Here is a 17,442-nt window from a genome sequence, read left to right on the forward strand (position 1 = left end):
CATGAAAATATGCCCATACTGCCCAAGGTAATTTATAGGTCAATGTATCCCCATCAAGCTACCAATGAGTTTCTTCACAGAATTGGGAAAAACTGGCACAAAGTTCATATGGAACCAAAAAGAGCCCGCCATTATCAAGACAATCCTAAATCAAAGAACAAAGCTGGAGGCATCTACGCTACCTGACTGAAGCTATGCACAAGGCTACAGTCACCAAAACAGCATGGTACTGAATTTTTAAAACAGGAGATATAGACCAATGAACAGAACAGAGTCCTCAAATAATACCACACATCTACAGCCATCTGATCTTTGTAGCAAACCTAGAAAACAAGAAATGGGAAAGGATTCCTATTCAATACAAATAGTGCTAGGATAATTGGCTATGCATAAGTAGAAAGCTGAAACTGGATCATTTCCTTACTCCCTTATATACGAAATTAATTCCAAGATGGATTAGAGACTTAAATGTAGACATAATGCCATGAAACCTAGAGAAGAAACCTAGAGTATTAGTACCATTCAGGACATAAAATAGGCAGGGACTTCATATCTTAAACACAAAAGCAACAACCTTGAGTAGTGACAAATGGGATCTAATTAAAACTAAAAGGAAATACTGCACAGCAAAGGCCTTCATCCAAGTGGGCAGGCAGCCTACAGAATGGGAGAAAATTTTTCCAATCTACTCATCTGGCAAAGGGCTAATATCAGAACCTACAAAGAACTCGAACAAATTCTAGAAAAAACAGCTGCATCAAAAGTGGGCAGAAAGGATACTGAACAGACAGTTCTCAAGAAAGAGGCATTCAGACATGTAGACACATGAAAAATGCTCATCATCACTGTGCATCAGGAGAAATGCAAATCCCTGAAACCACAATGAGATACCATGCAGTTACAGTGTAGCATTAAAAGTCAGGAAACAGCAGGTGCTGGAGAGGATGTAGAGAAATGAACACTTTACATATTGAGGCAGTTTATGAAGCCTGGATTCAACCATTATGGAAAACAGTGTGGCGATTCCTGGGATCTAGAACTAGAAGTACCATATGATACGGCCATCATTACTGGTATATATGCAAAAGTTATAAATCATGCTGTATATAAAGGGACACATACATGTATATATTTATTTTAGCACACTATTCCTAATGTAAAGACTTGGAATCAACCCAAATGTCAATGGTGAGCTGGATAGAAGAAAATGTAGCACATATACACCATGAGATACTATACAGCCCATAAAAGGATAGGTTGTATCCTTTTGCTTAGGAACCTGGATGCAGCTAGAAACCATCATTCTCAACCAGAAACTATCACCAGAACAGAAAACCAAACACATATTCTCCTCCCTTGGAGGTGGGGCTAGACAATGAGATCCACTTGGACTGGGAAGAGAGACATCCACAGAGGCCTATCAGGGGAGGAGGTAGGGGAAGGGATTGCATTGGGAGTTATACCTGATATAAATGCATGAGGAGTTGATAGGTGCTGACGAGTTGATAGGTGCAGCACATAACAGGTATACATATGTAACAAACCTGCGTTATCCACTGTACCCTGGAACTTAATTTTAAAAAAAAAAAAAAAAAAAAAAGAACAAAGGCCCCATCATAGTACAGGAGAGAATGGAAAAATACATTTGAATAAGAAGATAGTGGAAGATTGGATTAGATGTCCAAATGTTATGTGAAGTTTTATTCCTGTTGCCCATAGCTAGAGTTGAACAGTGGATGAAGAAACTGTGTTGTAAAATAGTGTATGCCTCTTGGCATAGCTACTGAAAAAGAGTGTCTATTGTACATATGAGTCTCTGTTCTAAATTTGAACAAGATGTGATCTTGATTTGATGGAAAAGATATTCAATGTTGCTTGTTTCCAACCAGTTCAAATAACTAGTAACCAATTCTATGTGATTAACAAACATTATACTCTAAATACCAGTAAGATAATCTCCTTATTTACTCTTTTTTAAAGCTATGTCCTTAAAAAATTCATTTTAACAGAATTCTAGTATGTCTATGTATGCATATGTGTACATGTGTATAAGATATATGACCTACCAGTGATGGCTTTATTATTCTCAAGAATGGTACATTATCAAGTATATGTTATCTAAATATATGTTCACATATTTCCAAATTGTCTTTATTTCCATAATAGTGTAGCATTTCTTTAAAAAGTTTAATTAAGCAGCAGGTCTGTGTAATATCTTTCATATACATTGATAAAAATTAGAACTTGTTAGAAAAAATTTAAATCTAATTAATTACCGTCTTCGAAATGAAGACCAGAAATGATGCTAGTGTTATTTCCAAAAAGGGGGTTTCTTAAAAGCTGTCATCTAGTAGCAGAGATAAGATGTTTTATATAATGTACTGCTAGGAGGTAAAGAATACTAAAGAAAAATATTAAATTATAGTAATTATCTATGTTCACTACTCTGTTTTCTAATGATCTCTTAAACCAAAAGATGGCTATCAATTATAGCTTTGGTGCATCAGTTAGCAAGAAAAGTTAGATACAATAATATTTAAATTATTTAAAGCTCCTTCCAACAGGAGCTATGTAATACAAAATGTTTTTATAATCCTTAAGAACAAAAACGTGGATATTATATTTGTTCAAAAGCAGTATTATATTTAAGTTTTAAGTAAGGACAAGATTATTTTAGAGATGTTATGACAGAAAATTATCAATATGTATTTTTTAGTATTACCTCCATCTATAGGAATTTAGTTTTAGTCAAAAACTGTTGTCATCGTTATGAACCTAAACCACTTCCATAGAATTCATCCTGTCAAGACTTTATTAGATATTTAATGTGAACATATATAGTATAGCACATTAATAAAAGGGAAAAGTGCTCTTCTAGAATAAACAAGATAAACACCTAAAGTATTAGTCAAGCAACAACATGTGTTGAGTGCCTACTGTGTGCCTGGTACTATCTCAGCAGCTGGGAATGCTGGGAAAGTCACAACCTCTGACTTTCTAGAGTTTACAAGAATCTACTTTTATACTAATCACAAACTGCTTCTCCTGCTTGGATATACTGAGGATGTCCAGTATTTGTTACATGAATCATGAATTGTTATTAGATAATATTTTGTACCATACTTTAAGCATTCATAAAATGCTTAACTTTATATCAAATTGATGATTATCAAACAAACTGGTTTTAGCTTTTTTCCATAAGGATGATCACAATAGTAAAAAAAAAAAAAAAAAAAAAATCTCAGGTTTAGCATTGGTTGACTGCCTGATTTATGACTCACTTACCTATTTAAAAAGCTAACCTAGTAGCGTATATATGCCGGACTAGGGCAACCATCTGTGTTGGTCTCTTCACTCTTTTTTCAGGCAGTCACAGCACACACTGAATTGACTGTCGTATCAGTGCCCCGCTTGTGGTTTGACATAGATGTAGTTGTTGCTATCAGAAAACTCACAATATGAAAGAGATGTTTTTCTGTTCCAGTTTAATTACTCTAGCTTCCAATTCACAGGTCAGAGAAGCAGGCCAGATGTGTTTTCTCTCTCATAATACATTGATACTCAAGACCAGAAAGCTAGTTATGTCTAAATTTGTATTAAAGTGTGTGACACAATGGCCTTAAGTACAAGTATTAACCTATCCTTGAAGGGGGAACTGCTGGCATGTAACTTAATATCCTAGTAGCTGTTATAATGCAGGGATTGGCCTTGGTGTGGACATGGAACTGCTTTGTGTGTCACGGAGGCCAAATCATACCTGTTCATCACAACAGCATTAAATAATAGGATTTATCATTTAACCTTACATGCATATCACCAAAATCTTCTCAAGATAAGTTCAACTGACTTTAACATATTTGTTTCTCTTTCATTGTCATTATTATTTTGTAATAGATAGCTCTATTAATTCCACAAAGAAAAAATGTCATGTTTGTGAAATCTTTTTAGGCAGGTATAGAAAGTATGTGTGGTTTTATTGTGTCAAGTACATTGTGAAGAATGCAGACATCTCAGAAATATGAGTCTTTTTCTAATCATTTTGACTATTGTGATGAATTGGTCACAAAGATAATGAATATTTGTAAGCAGACTATGTGATAGAGAGTCTCAGACCATAAAAGAGATAAGCAAAGGCTACCTAGTGTAGGTTAGAGTTGAATTATCATTGCTTTATTAATGTATTTTATAATATTATTCATTGTTACTCTTTCAAACTTGTGGCTTTGAACACAGAAATTATCTTGGAGACTTTAAATAGGTCCCTAACTAGATAACAGAATTGAAAAGATGTGAGGGACAGATGCTTTCATCTGAAACAGACTTTGACACAAATTCTGAAACTAATTTGGAAGTGATAAAAATTAATTTGCGCACTTTAATTGGAAGCAGCCTATTGCATGAAAGAGAGCAGAGCAGAGCAGGCAATTTGCGCTAAAAGCTGATTGAATTTTTTGTCAGGTAGGTATCTTGGACTTGGCCGCTTATCCTCTTGAGCCTCTCTTTGCAATATATTACAACCCATCTCTGACTGGTGTTCTTTAAAAGGATCAATGCTATTCCTGTGGAATCCCTAGAGTCCAAAATTTCATTGATCTTGGGACTTGACATTTCTCATTACGTGCTATAGCTTCCAACAAGATAGTCACAAGAGAGGCAAGTTAACATTGTTGTCTCTTCAGCAGACACTCAGAATACATTGGGACTTCATCTCAAAGCCAATCTGCTTTTAAAGTATGTAGTTTTAATGTTTATACCACATATAAGGTGCTTTATAGAAAGTTTGATATACATACATACAAACATTTTTAAATCATAGCCATGTGAAACTTTGAAAGAGGATTTACCGTTCATCTTTTCTAATCAAATCTACAAATATTCATTGGGTAATTTGTATAACACATTGTTGTTACGCCTTTCTATTCCACTTTTTAAAAATAAGTCTTTTAGCTCGTGTACAGGCATTATGCAGACTGTGAAAGGAGAAGCCAATTGCAAAGGAGACTCCAGCTGTGCACACACACCTTCTCTGGGCTCCCATTGTGTATGCCTCAGCTCTGGACGCTGACCCTCCTGCCAGCCACAACCTGTCACCAAACATCTGCCAAATCACATCCCTCTCTTTGTTTGCATCCAGGCTTCTTTTAAAAAGACTGTCCTGGTGCCCAGCTCCACAACTGCCACTAACCAGTGCTATTATAAGAAATGAAAGCATGGGCGATGAACAGCCCAGAGAGATTTGTAGAGTGCATTTAGATTTAGATACATTAAACAAGTTTGTATCACTTCTCGGAGCAGAGAATCTTAGCTAGGATTTAGCATATGTTAAACCATCTTTTTAAGATCAGAGGAAGCATAGCTCCATATGTAATAGTTCTCACCATGCAGGGCTTTTTGAGGACCAAATGGTAATGGATGTTTTGGAACATCCATAGCACAGAGCCCATTCTGCAGTAGACCACTCAGCCACCCCATCCCTCATTCTAACACAAGGAGACTTTCCAGGGTTCCAGACTGAGAAGGGAGCTCCTTGCCACTCGGCCTCTGCTTTTCCTTTCCCTTTATGGGACTAAGACTTCAAGAAAGGTCTTTGGCCTAGATTGGAAGCAATATATACAGAGTGACTAATGTGTTCTGATCAGAGAACTTCAAGTTCTAGACCAGGGGGTGTCCAGGCTTTACACAGAGCCCAGCTTCCTGAGGAAGAGGAGGTGGATGATACTATTAGTTGTTTTTAGAAGGTGAGCGTAGGGGAGTAAGGTACTGTGACCTAGGTCTGGGCTCAGGACTTCAAGAGAAGAGGTCCTGCAGTGGCAGGGCTCAGAGGAAAATGTAGTCATTGTTATCTCTGAAGAGGAAAAAGAAGTTAGAGTGAATGAATAAATACTTTCACCATATCTATCTTCCATTCTTCACTGAATACTCTATGAGTACATAAGGAAATGAAACCACATCATGGGTGAATTTGACATTTTCCAACCCACAGAATGTTTTTACTTGCATTATCTTGGGACCTTAGGAAATGCAGGTCCAAGCATATTTGGTAATTGGAACAGACCTCCACAGCACCCGCCTGTGGCTGAGGACTTGGGGTCTTGAGAAGGGACTCCTGACTGATACTGTTCTTCTCAGCTATTCCAGCAAATTTCTAACCTAATATGTTGAAATAAATCTTGAAATCATAGTAGCAATGAAACCACCATACCCTTTTGACTAAATCCCTTATTCTTGGATTTTAACTTTAAAAACTCCATCATATTTTATCTAAGTATAAACATGAATGAAAATACCTTCTGCCATGATTCTGCAGTGACTTCCCCAGGGTCAGAAATAAAATTTGAATGTCATATACCAGGAGGTTTATCCTCTTGCTGTGGAGCGGAGGTCTTAGAAATCCACTGGCTCTGTTTAGTTCTAAATCAGAAGGACCACAGCTTCCCCTGCATATCAGTGTCCCACAAATGAGGTTTAAAATAAGAACCATGAGTTCTTTACTTTGCCCATTTCTCTAAAAGCCAGAGACCATCTCACTGAAAAACCTCTCCTGTCTATGTGAATAAGCAGCATCTAATACTAGTATATTTTTTATCATCCGTTTTGAGAATATTGAAATGACCTTTGATAAAAGGAGGATGGAATTTGTTTATTTTAAGCCTTTTAATATTGGGAGTTTCCAAATGCATGTCTGTGAGGAATCTAAAAATTGGACGTGTTTGTTCTTCATCAGTTCTAGTCATTCCAGCACATGGCGAGTGCTTCTGTGGAGGCAGTGGTGGGGCTGAGGGCGATGACGGGGCACTCAGAGGGGCGCTCCACCTGCACCTCCCTCTGCACTGGGCCCTTTAACCTGGGCTACATCCATCAACTGTGATGTGACAGTGACAGAATATTCCCCGGATTTTGAAGGATTGTTGGGGTGTGTGACATCTGTCCCTAGCAACAAAATGAAATATAGGAAATAAGCTTTCCCGCCGCTGCAGGTTTCCCAACTCAGAAAGCCTGGAATGGCGTTTTATTTGCCTTTCACTTAAAGAAGGAAACAGTGCTTTCAGGGGCCCTAAACAATATCCCCTAATAGTTAAGTTCCACAGTTTATTCAGATGATCTGGGGAAATTGTAATGAAAAAAAAAACAAAACATTTTAAACCTCTAAATCAGACACGAGCCTTTGAAAAACTCATTTCCTAGCAGAAAATCTATAACATGCATAAGGAATAGTTTTATACATTTTTTTCTCAATTCCCTGCAATAGGATCAGATTGCTTTTTATTTTTTCCACAGCACATTAGGGAAAGGTCTCAAAACTATTTATTTTATATAAATGAATTAAGTGTATAATTTCAGGGTTTTCCAGTATGCTAGTTTCTCCAAGTTAAAATTATCATTTAGAAAAATTAAAGCTGATATTACACATAAAATCTTACCAATACCTTTTTAAAGATTTAATTTTTATGGATACATAATAGTTGTACATATTGATGGGATGTGTTGATACAATGATACAATGTGTAGTGATCAAATCAGGGTAACTGGGATATCCCACACCTCAAACATTTATCACTTCTTTGCATTAGGAACATTCCAAATCTTCTCTTCTAGTTATTTTGAAATGTACAATAAATTATTAGCCGTAGTCACTCTATTTTGCTACCAAACACTAGATCTTATTCCTTCTATCTAACTGTATCTATTTAGTTGTATTGTTCTACCCATTAACCAACCCCTCCCCACCACCCTTGCCAGCCTCAGGTAACCACCATTCTGTTTATTTCCTCTGTGAGATCAATTTCTTCACCTCCCACATATGAGTAAGAAGATGGGACAGTTGTCTTTCATGTGCCTGGCTAATTTCACCTAACCTCATGTCCTTCAATTCCATCTATGTTGTTGCAAATGACAGGATTTCTTTTTTATAGCAGAATAATATTCCATTATGTAAATATACCTCATTTTCTTTATCTTTTCATTATTTGTTGGACACTTAGGTTGATTCTACATCTGAACTATTGTGAATAGTGCTGCAGTCAACACAGGGGTGCAGATATCTCTTTGATATGCTGATTTCCTTTCTTTTGAGAACTCTTATCAATGCTTAAAGCTTATTTTACCAGGGAACCCAGGGCATCTTTGAAACAATTTTTGTTTCTTTTTCACCTTTTTCCTGCAGTGTGAAACATAATTTAACAAATTATATAAATATGTTTCAGACAAATCCAGGACTGCTGAGGTTGTAAATGGACACTCAACCAATAGTCAAAACACATTATAGCAACATCCATGTGTTTAGAAGAAGATGGCAAGCTAGCAGGAACTGCTGTCCCGCTTCTCCCCACACTCCATCTAAGAGATACCTCAGAAACAAAATTGGAGCTGATGGGTCTGAGAAAACGCACATAAATCCCTGGGGAGACAGAAGATAGGCGGGTCTTAAGAGAAGATAGGCAGGTCTTAAAGAAGGGGCTCTTGGCCGACCAGAGTGGAAGATGTGGGGCGCCTTACTGGGTAAGGCCTTATGATTATGCACTTTCCTCATGAACTCCCTGTGGCTTCCCTCTTGCCACTGTGGGCAGAGAACTGGATCAGCAGTCCAGCTGGCCAGCACCCAGAGGTCCCGTAAGTGCCAAAGAAGGGGCTGTCCAAGGGAAGGCGCATCTGCCAGCCCTGGAACATTTAACTTCCCCCAGCCCCAGTGAGGGCCAATAGTTCAACCTAGGAGGCAGCTCTGGGAAAGAGGGGCACCAAGACCAAAGTACGGGGTGGTTCTCTGACAGACAGGATGGGGGCCGGGGTTGGTTACCCCACCAAAAATAGGAATTCACAGAGAAAAACAGGCAAGCATGCAAGGAACGCGAGTGCTAGAAAAGAAAGATCGCAAATGGAACAACCTATGTGGGTGATGCAGAATAAGCTCATTTCCTTCCAGTAAAAGAAGAGAAAAATGTAGAACTTTTTACAAAAGGCATAATATTCTCTAAGTCCTTCAGTTTATGAAAGCAGTTAGCAGTGAAAATGCTTTGGGGATATGATTCAGCTGGACTTTGTAGCTAGGTTCGCACTAATAAAGCGAAGTGGGTTCAGTTCCAGCCCTTAGCTGTTGGGCAAGTTGAATCACCCCGCAAAGCCTTGGGTTTCTAGGCGATAGACTAGGCATCGTAAGAGTTCCTACGTCATAGAGCCTTACCATAAATACATGAGGTAACACAGATAAATGCCTTAGCAGGCATTGTACCTGTTTCATAATACTAATGGAAGAAAAAGAATAGCCATTACCACTCCCGTTATGTTCTAAGCATGTCACATATGTTAACTTGTCCTGTCATCTAAACAGCATGTATAGTAGGTTCGCTAGTTATGTGCATCTCACAGAAGAGGAGAGCAGAGAGGTTAAGTAAGTGGCTTATGGTCACACAGCTTAATAATAATGCCCATAATAAACATGGGTATTTATTGAACGTTGCATTGCTGGTGTAGCTCTCCCCCGCTGCCATTGGTCTGTAGTGCCTCACTGCTGCTGTTTTCTTGCAGGTGACTATCCTGCACCAAGAGCCGTCCTCACAGGCCATGACCATGAGGTTGTCTGTGTTTCTGTCTGTGCAGAACTTGGGCTTGTTATCAGCGGTGCTAAAGGTCAGAAGTCATTTCTTTCATTTTCAGTGTTTAGGAACTTGACGGTTTTCTCACACTTAAGCATGATTGCCAGTTTATTTCTTCCAGGAAGCTTCCCATAGACAAATGGTATCCGAAGTTATTTGTAGATGTTTACTTTTATGATTAATATTTACTAGCACTAATATAAAATATGTATAAAATTTTATATAGTATTTTGTGGTCAACAGCATTCTAACCAGAACACTGATAAATTAAATTACAGTGTATTCATATGATGCAGCCATTATAAAGGACATTTAAAAGACAAGGGGAAAGTATCCCTGATGTAGTGGGGGAGGTGAGGGGTCAGGTCACTCATCATACACGGCCTTGGACCCCCTTCCTCTGCAAGTCCCTTTCTTTATAAGGCCAGGGGCTGTGTAGAGGTTAGTGGAAAGGAAACAAAGGTCACTTGGTTCTTTGGAGGTTTTGTTTTGTTTTGTGTTTGAGGCATACTTTCGCTCTTGTCACCCAGGCTGGGGTGCAATGGTGCAATCCAGGCTCCCTGCAACTTCTGCCTCCTGGGTTCAAGTGATTCTCCTGCTTCGCCCTCCCAAGTAGCTGGGATTACAGGCATGCACCACCGGGCCTGGCTAATTTTTTGTATTTTCAGTAGAGATGGAGTTTCACCATATTGGCCAGGCTGGTCTTGAACTCCTGACCTCAGGTGATCCACCCACCTTAGCCTCCCAAATTGCTGGGATCACAGGCGTGAGCCACCACACCCAGCCTCTTTGGAGTTTTTGTAGAAGACATTTCATTTCAGGAAGTCAGGAAACGTACGTCCTAGTTCTGGCTCAAATAGCAATTCTCTGTAGGAAGACTCCCAGGCAGAAAGGAGCCCTGGCTGCTGCTGGAGTATCACCATGGTGCACAACCTGGAGGAGTGAGAAGGCTGAAGGGATGTGAGGGGCCTGGGACACAAGCATTTGTAATTTTTTTTTGTTGTTTTTAATGAGTATAGTTGGAAACCATTGAAGTTTTTTAATGGAGGTGATGAGATCGATCGGTTTGGTTGTTAGAGCTCATTTCAGCTGTTCTATGGAGAATGGATAGAGTCTGAAGGCTGGCACCATGTTTTTAAAATTTTGGTATCTAAGAATAAATAACCCATAAATGGACACTAAGGATATTTTCAGCCTTTTAATTTTAAAAAGTAATAATATGTGTAATATCATTTTACCCTGTGAAGTTAAAAAAAAGGACAATAAGTGACACATAGTGTGCACCAAGAAAGAGACATTTCCTACAGGGGCTGCGTGATGTTAGAGATGATTGCTGGTGTTTTCCTAATTCTCTATAGGGCAAGTCTATTTAGTAATCAGGACAAAATTTAATAATGTCACTTGCTTTGTAAAATATGTGTCTATTCAGATCAATTAAAAATAAGCATGTAATTCATACACTGTTTTGCAGAGATCTTTTTGCGACAAGGGAATAGATAGATAATACCAAGCTATAGTGAGCAATTTTTATGAACTGATCAGTGAATTTTTTACCTTATCAACACTATTTTGTAAGGGTGAAGAAACCCAGAAACAATCAGAGCCAAATGTCACTCTTTATCCTTCTTTCACACTCTTGCCTCACTATTCATTTATATAACAGACAAAGTATGTTTCTGTAGGTTGAAATAAGTTTTCTCAATTTTGCTTTTACATTTTATGCACAGATGACAGAAAAAGGTAAAATGTACTTGACAGTAATGTATTTATGTGGTACAATGCGTAAAATTTTGAGGCTACTTGAGAAAATGAGCAGCTGTTCTGATAATTCTATTAAACTTTCAAGAAAAGTTTATAAAAGCATATTACGAGAAAATGTCTGGCACACAAAATCTTTTATTCTCACATAATCTGTGAACTATACCATTTTGTTATGAATATTACCTGACAAAGGAAAGACCAAGTATTTACCTGAAGAAGTGTGCAGCGCAGGAGTGTGACATGTGACAGGTACTCTGGCTTTGCTCTGTTTAAATATAACATCAGCGCTTGGCCTGGCCAGCCTACCTCTTTCATCACATCTGAGTGCACACTCAGCGAGGTTTTTGGGTTGGTGGGAGCTACTATGTCGTTTGTCATCCCCAACTGACCCTGGCATTGATGTCCCCACTTTGCAGAGGGCCCTTGCCTTGTCCACACCATCACTGGAGATTTGCTGAGAGCCCTTGAAGGACCAGAAAACTGCTTATTCCCACGCTTGATTTCTGTCTCCAGCGAAGGCCATTGTATCATATACTATGAAAGAGGGCGATTCAGCAATTTCAGCATTAATGGGAAACTTTTGGCTCAAATGGAGATCAATGATTCAACACGGGTAAATCTGCATACTTCGTGCTAAGTAGGACTGAAGCCAGGAGATTAAAGATTGATTGTTTTACATTAAATAATTCATAATAGAATTTCTGTGCCATCCAGATAAATGTCTTCTAGATTAAAAGTATATAATTTCATGTGGACTGATACTTTAAACAAATTCAAAATTCATTTAATTGCAAGTAATTAACTCAGTGAATTAGACTTCAGAAATGATAGCTGTTGTTTGATTAAAGCTTAGACCCTTCAGAGGGTTTTTAAAGCTCCTTTTATAATTGTTTCAGCGCTGCACCCTCACATTAAAAGTGAGTTTATTTTCAAAGATTTCTATCTTTAGAACCCTAAACAAAAATTATATATACCCATTTACCCTTCATTCACAAATTATAATTGCTGGGTTGTCATTATTAAACACTGTTTTGAAATATGCTTCTTCCATTTGTTCTAAAATTCTCTACAATATTAATATTCAGGATTTAACTAAACATGTTACTTAATGCTCAAGTTCCTGGATTAAATTGGTAATATTCTCTTGGGAATTTAATCTTGATTTTAATAAGATCTTTTGTATATGTAAGAACTTCTATGAATTCCACATTGGGAATTCTGTGGATTGAACTTGAAAAAAGTTGGACAAATAACTAACAGTAGTCAATAATGACAAGGGAACTGTACTGAGTACTTTTCAGTAGTGACAGTTGGTTATTTAGGAAAAATTGAGAGAGATGGTTGTTGTGTTTTTTATTTTGTTTTGTTTTACCTTTTCTGAAGGCCATTCTCCTGAGCAGTGATGGCCAGAACCTGGTCACCGGAGGGGACAATGGGGTAGTAGAGGTCTGGCAGGCCTGTGACTTCAAGCAACTGTACATTTACCCTGGATGTGATGCTGGCATTAGAGCAATGGACTTGTCCCATGACCAGAGGTGAGCTGCGTCAAGGACAAGTGTCATCACTGAGAACTGTCACTGAAGGCTCTCTTCATTCTACCAAGGGTGAATTGTGCTGTGAGTGCAATTCCAGCATCCAGATGAAAGGAAAACTGGCAAAGAAAAGGGGAAAATGAGGGGAAGAGTAAGGATTCTAGTGAGAGGGAAACAGAGGAAGAGAATAAGAAGGAAAAAAAGAAATGGATCTGATGAAGAACAGGCGCCTCCAGACATGTTTTAAGGGCCCAAGACATAGAACTTACTCCCACCAAGTTCCCTGTTCTCAGATCCTTGCCTAGTCTCAGACAGGCCACCCTGGCTTATATGATGTGAGGGAAACACATATTTTTCAGCAGAGGTGGGATTCAGTGTGAGACCTACTTCTAGCTAATGAGTTTCCAGCAAAGTGCAGTGTGGGGTGGGCTGTAGCTGCCTCCCTTTCAACAGCATGTGGCATTCATGCATTACCCAGAACGGTCTTTTACCCCCATGTTCTTATTTACCTGTTTCTCATTTACGTTATTTTGTTTTATTGTATTTCCCTAAAAACCTTTAATCCTTTAATCCAACTCTTTCTTGGAAAGAGTTGATATGAACGTTAATCAATTAATGATTTTCCATTCTTCAATTTGCAATAAGATTTTATTATTTCCTAAAATTTACCTTTGGGTTTCTTATAAAGTGAAAGTAATATTAGAAATATAAAGTCTAAAGTTACTAAGCCTTTAAAATAAACTACAACCCTATAATCTGAAGATGGCATGTGATTTCTAATTTTTGCTATTTAACAGAAATAAGAAAAGCTTGTTGACTGACGTTTTTCCCAACTACTTGTAATATTCCTCATAACAGTATTGGTTTTAAAATATTTTAAATATTAAGACATATAATAAAGTTAACAAAGCATCTTCATGATATAATAAAATGGTACTGAAATCATCAGGAAAAACACTATAATCTAATTTAGTCTGGGAAAGGATGTTTGGTCTGCAGCCCAGGCTGTTTCTAAAGAAGGTTTAAGGTTATTATTGGAGTGTTCCAAAGTGCGGCAGCCTGTACTTACAAATAAATGGGAATGGTTTATTGTGTTATTATTTGTATATATGTGTGCTTCCAGAGTGTTTGAAATGATTTTTGTTTGTAAGTAGTTTCAGTATTTCCCTGATACTCTTACTCATTCGTGTATTCATTTGGCTGCCATCACCATAGATTGAGTGCAATGCAAAGTACTAAGGATCCACAGTAAGAAATTGACCCCAGAGAGCTCAGATCCTCATAATCATCGAATATGAGGGCACCAGGAACAGATTAACAGAAGAAGGAAGGGATGAACTCCTCTTGAGGGCTGGGGAGGGCAGGAAAGACCTCAGAAGATGCTTATCCATTCACTAGGCATGAACAAAGAGGGTGGAGGGAGGAGCATATTCAAAGTCGCAGTAGTATTAGGGGGTCTCCAAATGGAGGGGGGAAGATACTAAGTTTCTATTTCTATTTTAATCTCATCCTTGGTTTTGATTATTTTGTCATTTTATAATGAATAGCGCATGCATATCAATTATAAACTGGTAAACATACATTGGGGATATTACTCAAAAGGTATTTATTGGATAAGGTGTCGAATCAAAAGTGAAGCAACACTTTATGTAGACAGAAATCCTGAAACCTGAGTTCAGTCAGTGGCAGTGGGACTGGGGAGGAACATCCCCAAAAAAGAAGCCTCAGAGCTCAATAGCTGATCAGTTAGGAGGGAGAGGGAGAGGAGACCAGGTGACTTAACCAGCAAAAGACCAGCAAGGTCAGAAGGTACCAGTGATTCATGGTGGACGTGTTGAATATGAGGGTTTTGTGACACAGCCTGGCAGTGACCCCCACTTGACAATGGGAAATCAGCATCTGGGGCTTCAGAAAGAGACGTCATTGCCTTTATGTCCAGGGAGAGTGTGGACCAAGAGGGCAAGGGGTGGAGTGATTCAAGGGGGCAAAGCAGAGAACGGTCAAAGAGATAGGAAGAAATGCCAGATATCCTCAGAGAAGCCAATAGATGCCCAAAACAAGGCAGCGGACAGGCACGTGTGTGATTGCTGAGAGAAATGGGGCAGCCAGCAGAGGCTGGAAATGTGGTTCCGTGGCCCCCTCATGCTCTGCAGCAGGGCTGGCTGGCCAGGCGTCTGCAGGCGAACTGTGCTCCTCTCAGCAGAACCAAGAAGAAATTTCAGTCCTACTTCCATAAATACAAAAATAAGACTTGGCAAACTTTGAGATCACAATACTGTCTAGTGTAAAATAGCAACCACAGAAATGATTTTCTATCACTCTTAACTGCTGTTTCTGCTTTTCCAGGACTCTGATCACTGGCATGGCTTCTGGTAGCATTGTAGCTTTTAATATAGATTTTAATCGGTGGCATTATGAGCATCAGAACAGATACTGAAGATAAAGAAAGACCCAAAAGCCAAGTTGAAGCTGAGAGCACAAGTGCTGCATGGAAAGGCAATATCTCTGGTGGGAAAAACTCGTCTGCATCGACCTCCGTTTGTGCATTCCATCACACCCAGCACTAGCTGTACATTGTAGTCAGCAACATTTTCCTTTGTGTGTTTTTTCACGACTGAACACCAGCTGCTATCAAGCAAGCTTATATCATGTAAATTATATGAATTAGGAGACGTTTTGGTAATTATTTCATATATTGTTGTTTATTGAGAAAAGGTTGTAGGATGTGTCACAAGAGACTTTTGACAATTCTGAGGAACCTTGTGTCCAGTTGTTACAAAGTTTAAGCTTTGAACCTAACCTGCATCCCATTTCCAGCCTCTTTTCAAGCTGAGAAAAAAAAAAAAAAAACACACGTTTGATACTTTGTACATCAGATGCATCTTATTTAAAAGGAATACTTTTGTAAAAGTAAAACCTTGTATAAAGAACAAAATGTTTCTTAATTTTATTGTGGAGTTACAACTTGCATGTTCCTTACTCCTGATGGCTTGATGGAACAGGTGCATTCACACTATGAAACAGAAAGATCTGTCCAAGGACACAGCTTGTATGAAAGGGTTGAATTTGGGCTCCATCAGTAATTTTTGACATTTTCACCAAAATATAGTTTGCACTTTTTAATCTAAATTCATCCCTTCTGAGTGAAATTTGCTCATAAAGCATTTGGATACTAAGCCATTATTTGCCATTTTGGGTACTTTATACAAAGAAAATTCAGCCCTACCCTGCATAATTTGAAGACACAGCAGAAAGGGGGCTTAGGGATGAGGTCCTGGTTTTTCTTGTATAAATAGGAGTTATGAGCGTTAGTTCCGTAGTAATAACTTCCCAGCACCTGCACATCTCTTCCAGAGTCATCCCACTGGCTTGGTGTGTATACATCAGGGGAGGATAATCTGATGCTAACTTTTTTTTTTCTCTTTGGTTCTTGAATAGCTTAGTTTCTTTAAATAACAAGTCAGACTTTATTACAACAATAAACTGAAGTTATTCTTTTAGGTTCTCGTGAAATTCTCACCGAAAGCCACATTCTTAGCCTAAGGCACTTCATCTTTTATGATATAAAATGATGGCTATCAAATGATTTTCCATACATTGTACTGATCAAGTTATACACCCAGGGGTATATACACTTTCTTCATGTTTCTTCTTTGTATATTTGGTGACTGTATCGTCATAGATGTACATATTGTGTCGGTAGGGCTATGAGGCATGTTACAGGAATGTAATTTTCTCAGAATTTACACTCACTTGCAGTCATTTATTTAAAAAGATAAAACAAGATAATGGGTTCTTTGTATTGGCACTTTGCACCAGAAACATATCATTATTTATTGATGTGATTACTTATTTGTTATCCACCTTGTACTAGTAAGTTTTAGCACTGAATTCCTTCTTCATTGTTGTTTGTATTTATGAAATTCTGAAATTATGGGGAATCAGCATAGTGATTAAGTTATTCATCACCAGGCTGTAAAGCAATATCTTGAGTTTGTAGCTTAGAATCGGGAGGACACTGAACATCTGGAAGACAAGTCCATTTCATCTTGAGATCATGGTGAAATATTTTGGATATATAAATTCCTTCAGCTATTGTAACCATGTTTTATTGCAAAGATGTAAAATATGCCAGATGTGTGTGAGTTGGAAATCAAAAAAAGAAAAATAAAATATGCAAAGAATTCATGGATTGTTTCAGATTTCATCGGACACGTCACTAGCATGCTTTCATTGTGTTGTCACACAGGCTTCAGAAGTCATCATCATCTGATATAGAGCCTACAGCAGCTAAAAACAGGAAATCGAGTCCTAATGAGGTTCTGCAATTTGCCGAAACCCGAGCTGCTCTGCCGGGCCATCTGGCAGGGATTTGGGGCAACAGTGACCGTGGGGAAACAGCCCTCATTGTCCATTCCACATAATCCACTTTGGGGATTGTCTTTATTTTATTTAAAAGGAACTAAGTAGTGAAGGTTATAATAGCACCTTTTTTGAGTATTATCACATAATGCCTTTTTCATTTGAAACCACACCTTCTAGAACTCATCAGCTACCAG

The 17,442-nt window shown here is 38.3% G+C and overlaps 1 protein-coding gene across 11 annotated transcripts in view; it reads left to right on the forward strand.

Moving 5' to 3' along the window:
- Positions 1 to 17,071, forward strand: part of NBEA (neurobeachin) — a 739,922-nt gene extending 722,851 nt beyond the window's left edge. For all 11 annotated transcript variants that reach the window (XM_031655705.1, XM_031655707.1, XM_031655708.1 and 8 more), the window contains 4 exons: positions 9,523 to 9,624; positions 11,768 to 11,964; positions 12,735 to 12,886; positions 15,230 to 17,071. In XM_031655705.1, the coding sequence (XP_031511565.1) occupies positions 9,523 to 9,624; positions 11,768 to 11,964; positions 12,735 to 12,886; positions 15,230 to 15,320 (542 nt within the window). In that variant the 3' untranslated portion in view covers positions 15,321 to 17,071. The remainder of the gene's footprint in view (positions 1 to 9,522; positions 9,625 to 11,767; positions 11,965 to 12,734; positions 12,887 to 15,229) is intronic.
- The last annotated feature ends 371 nt before the right edge of the window (positions 17,072 to 17,442 follow it).

This window comes from Papio anubis, chromosome 15 (assembly GCF_008728515.1).
Source record: "Papio anubis isolate 15944 chromosome 15, Panubis1.0, whole genome shotgun sequence".
Lineage (NCBI taxonomy): Eukaryota > Metazoa > Chordata > Mammalia > Primates > Cercopithecidae > Papio > Papio anubis.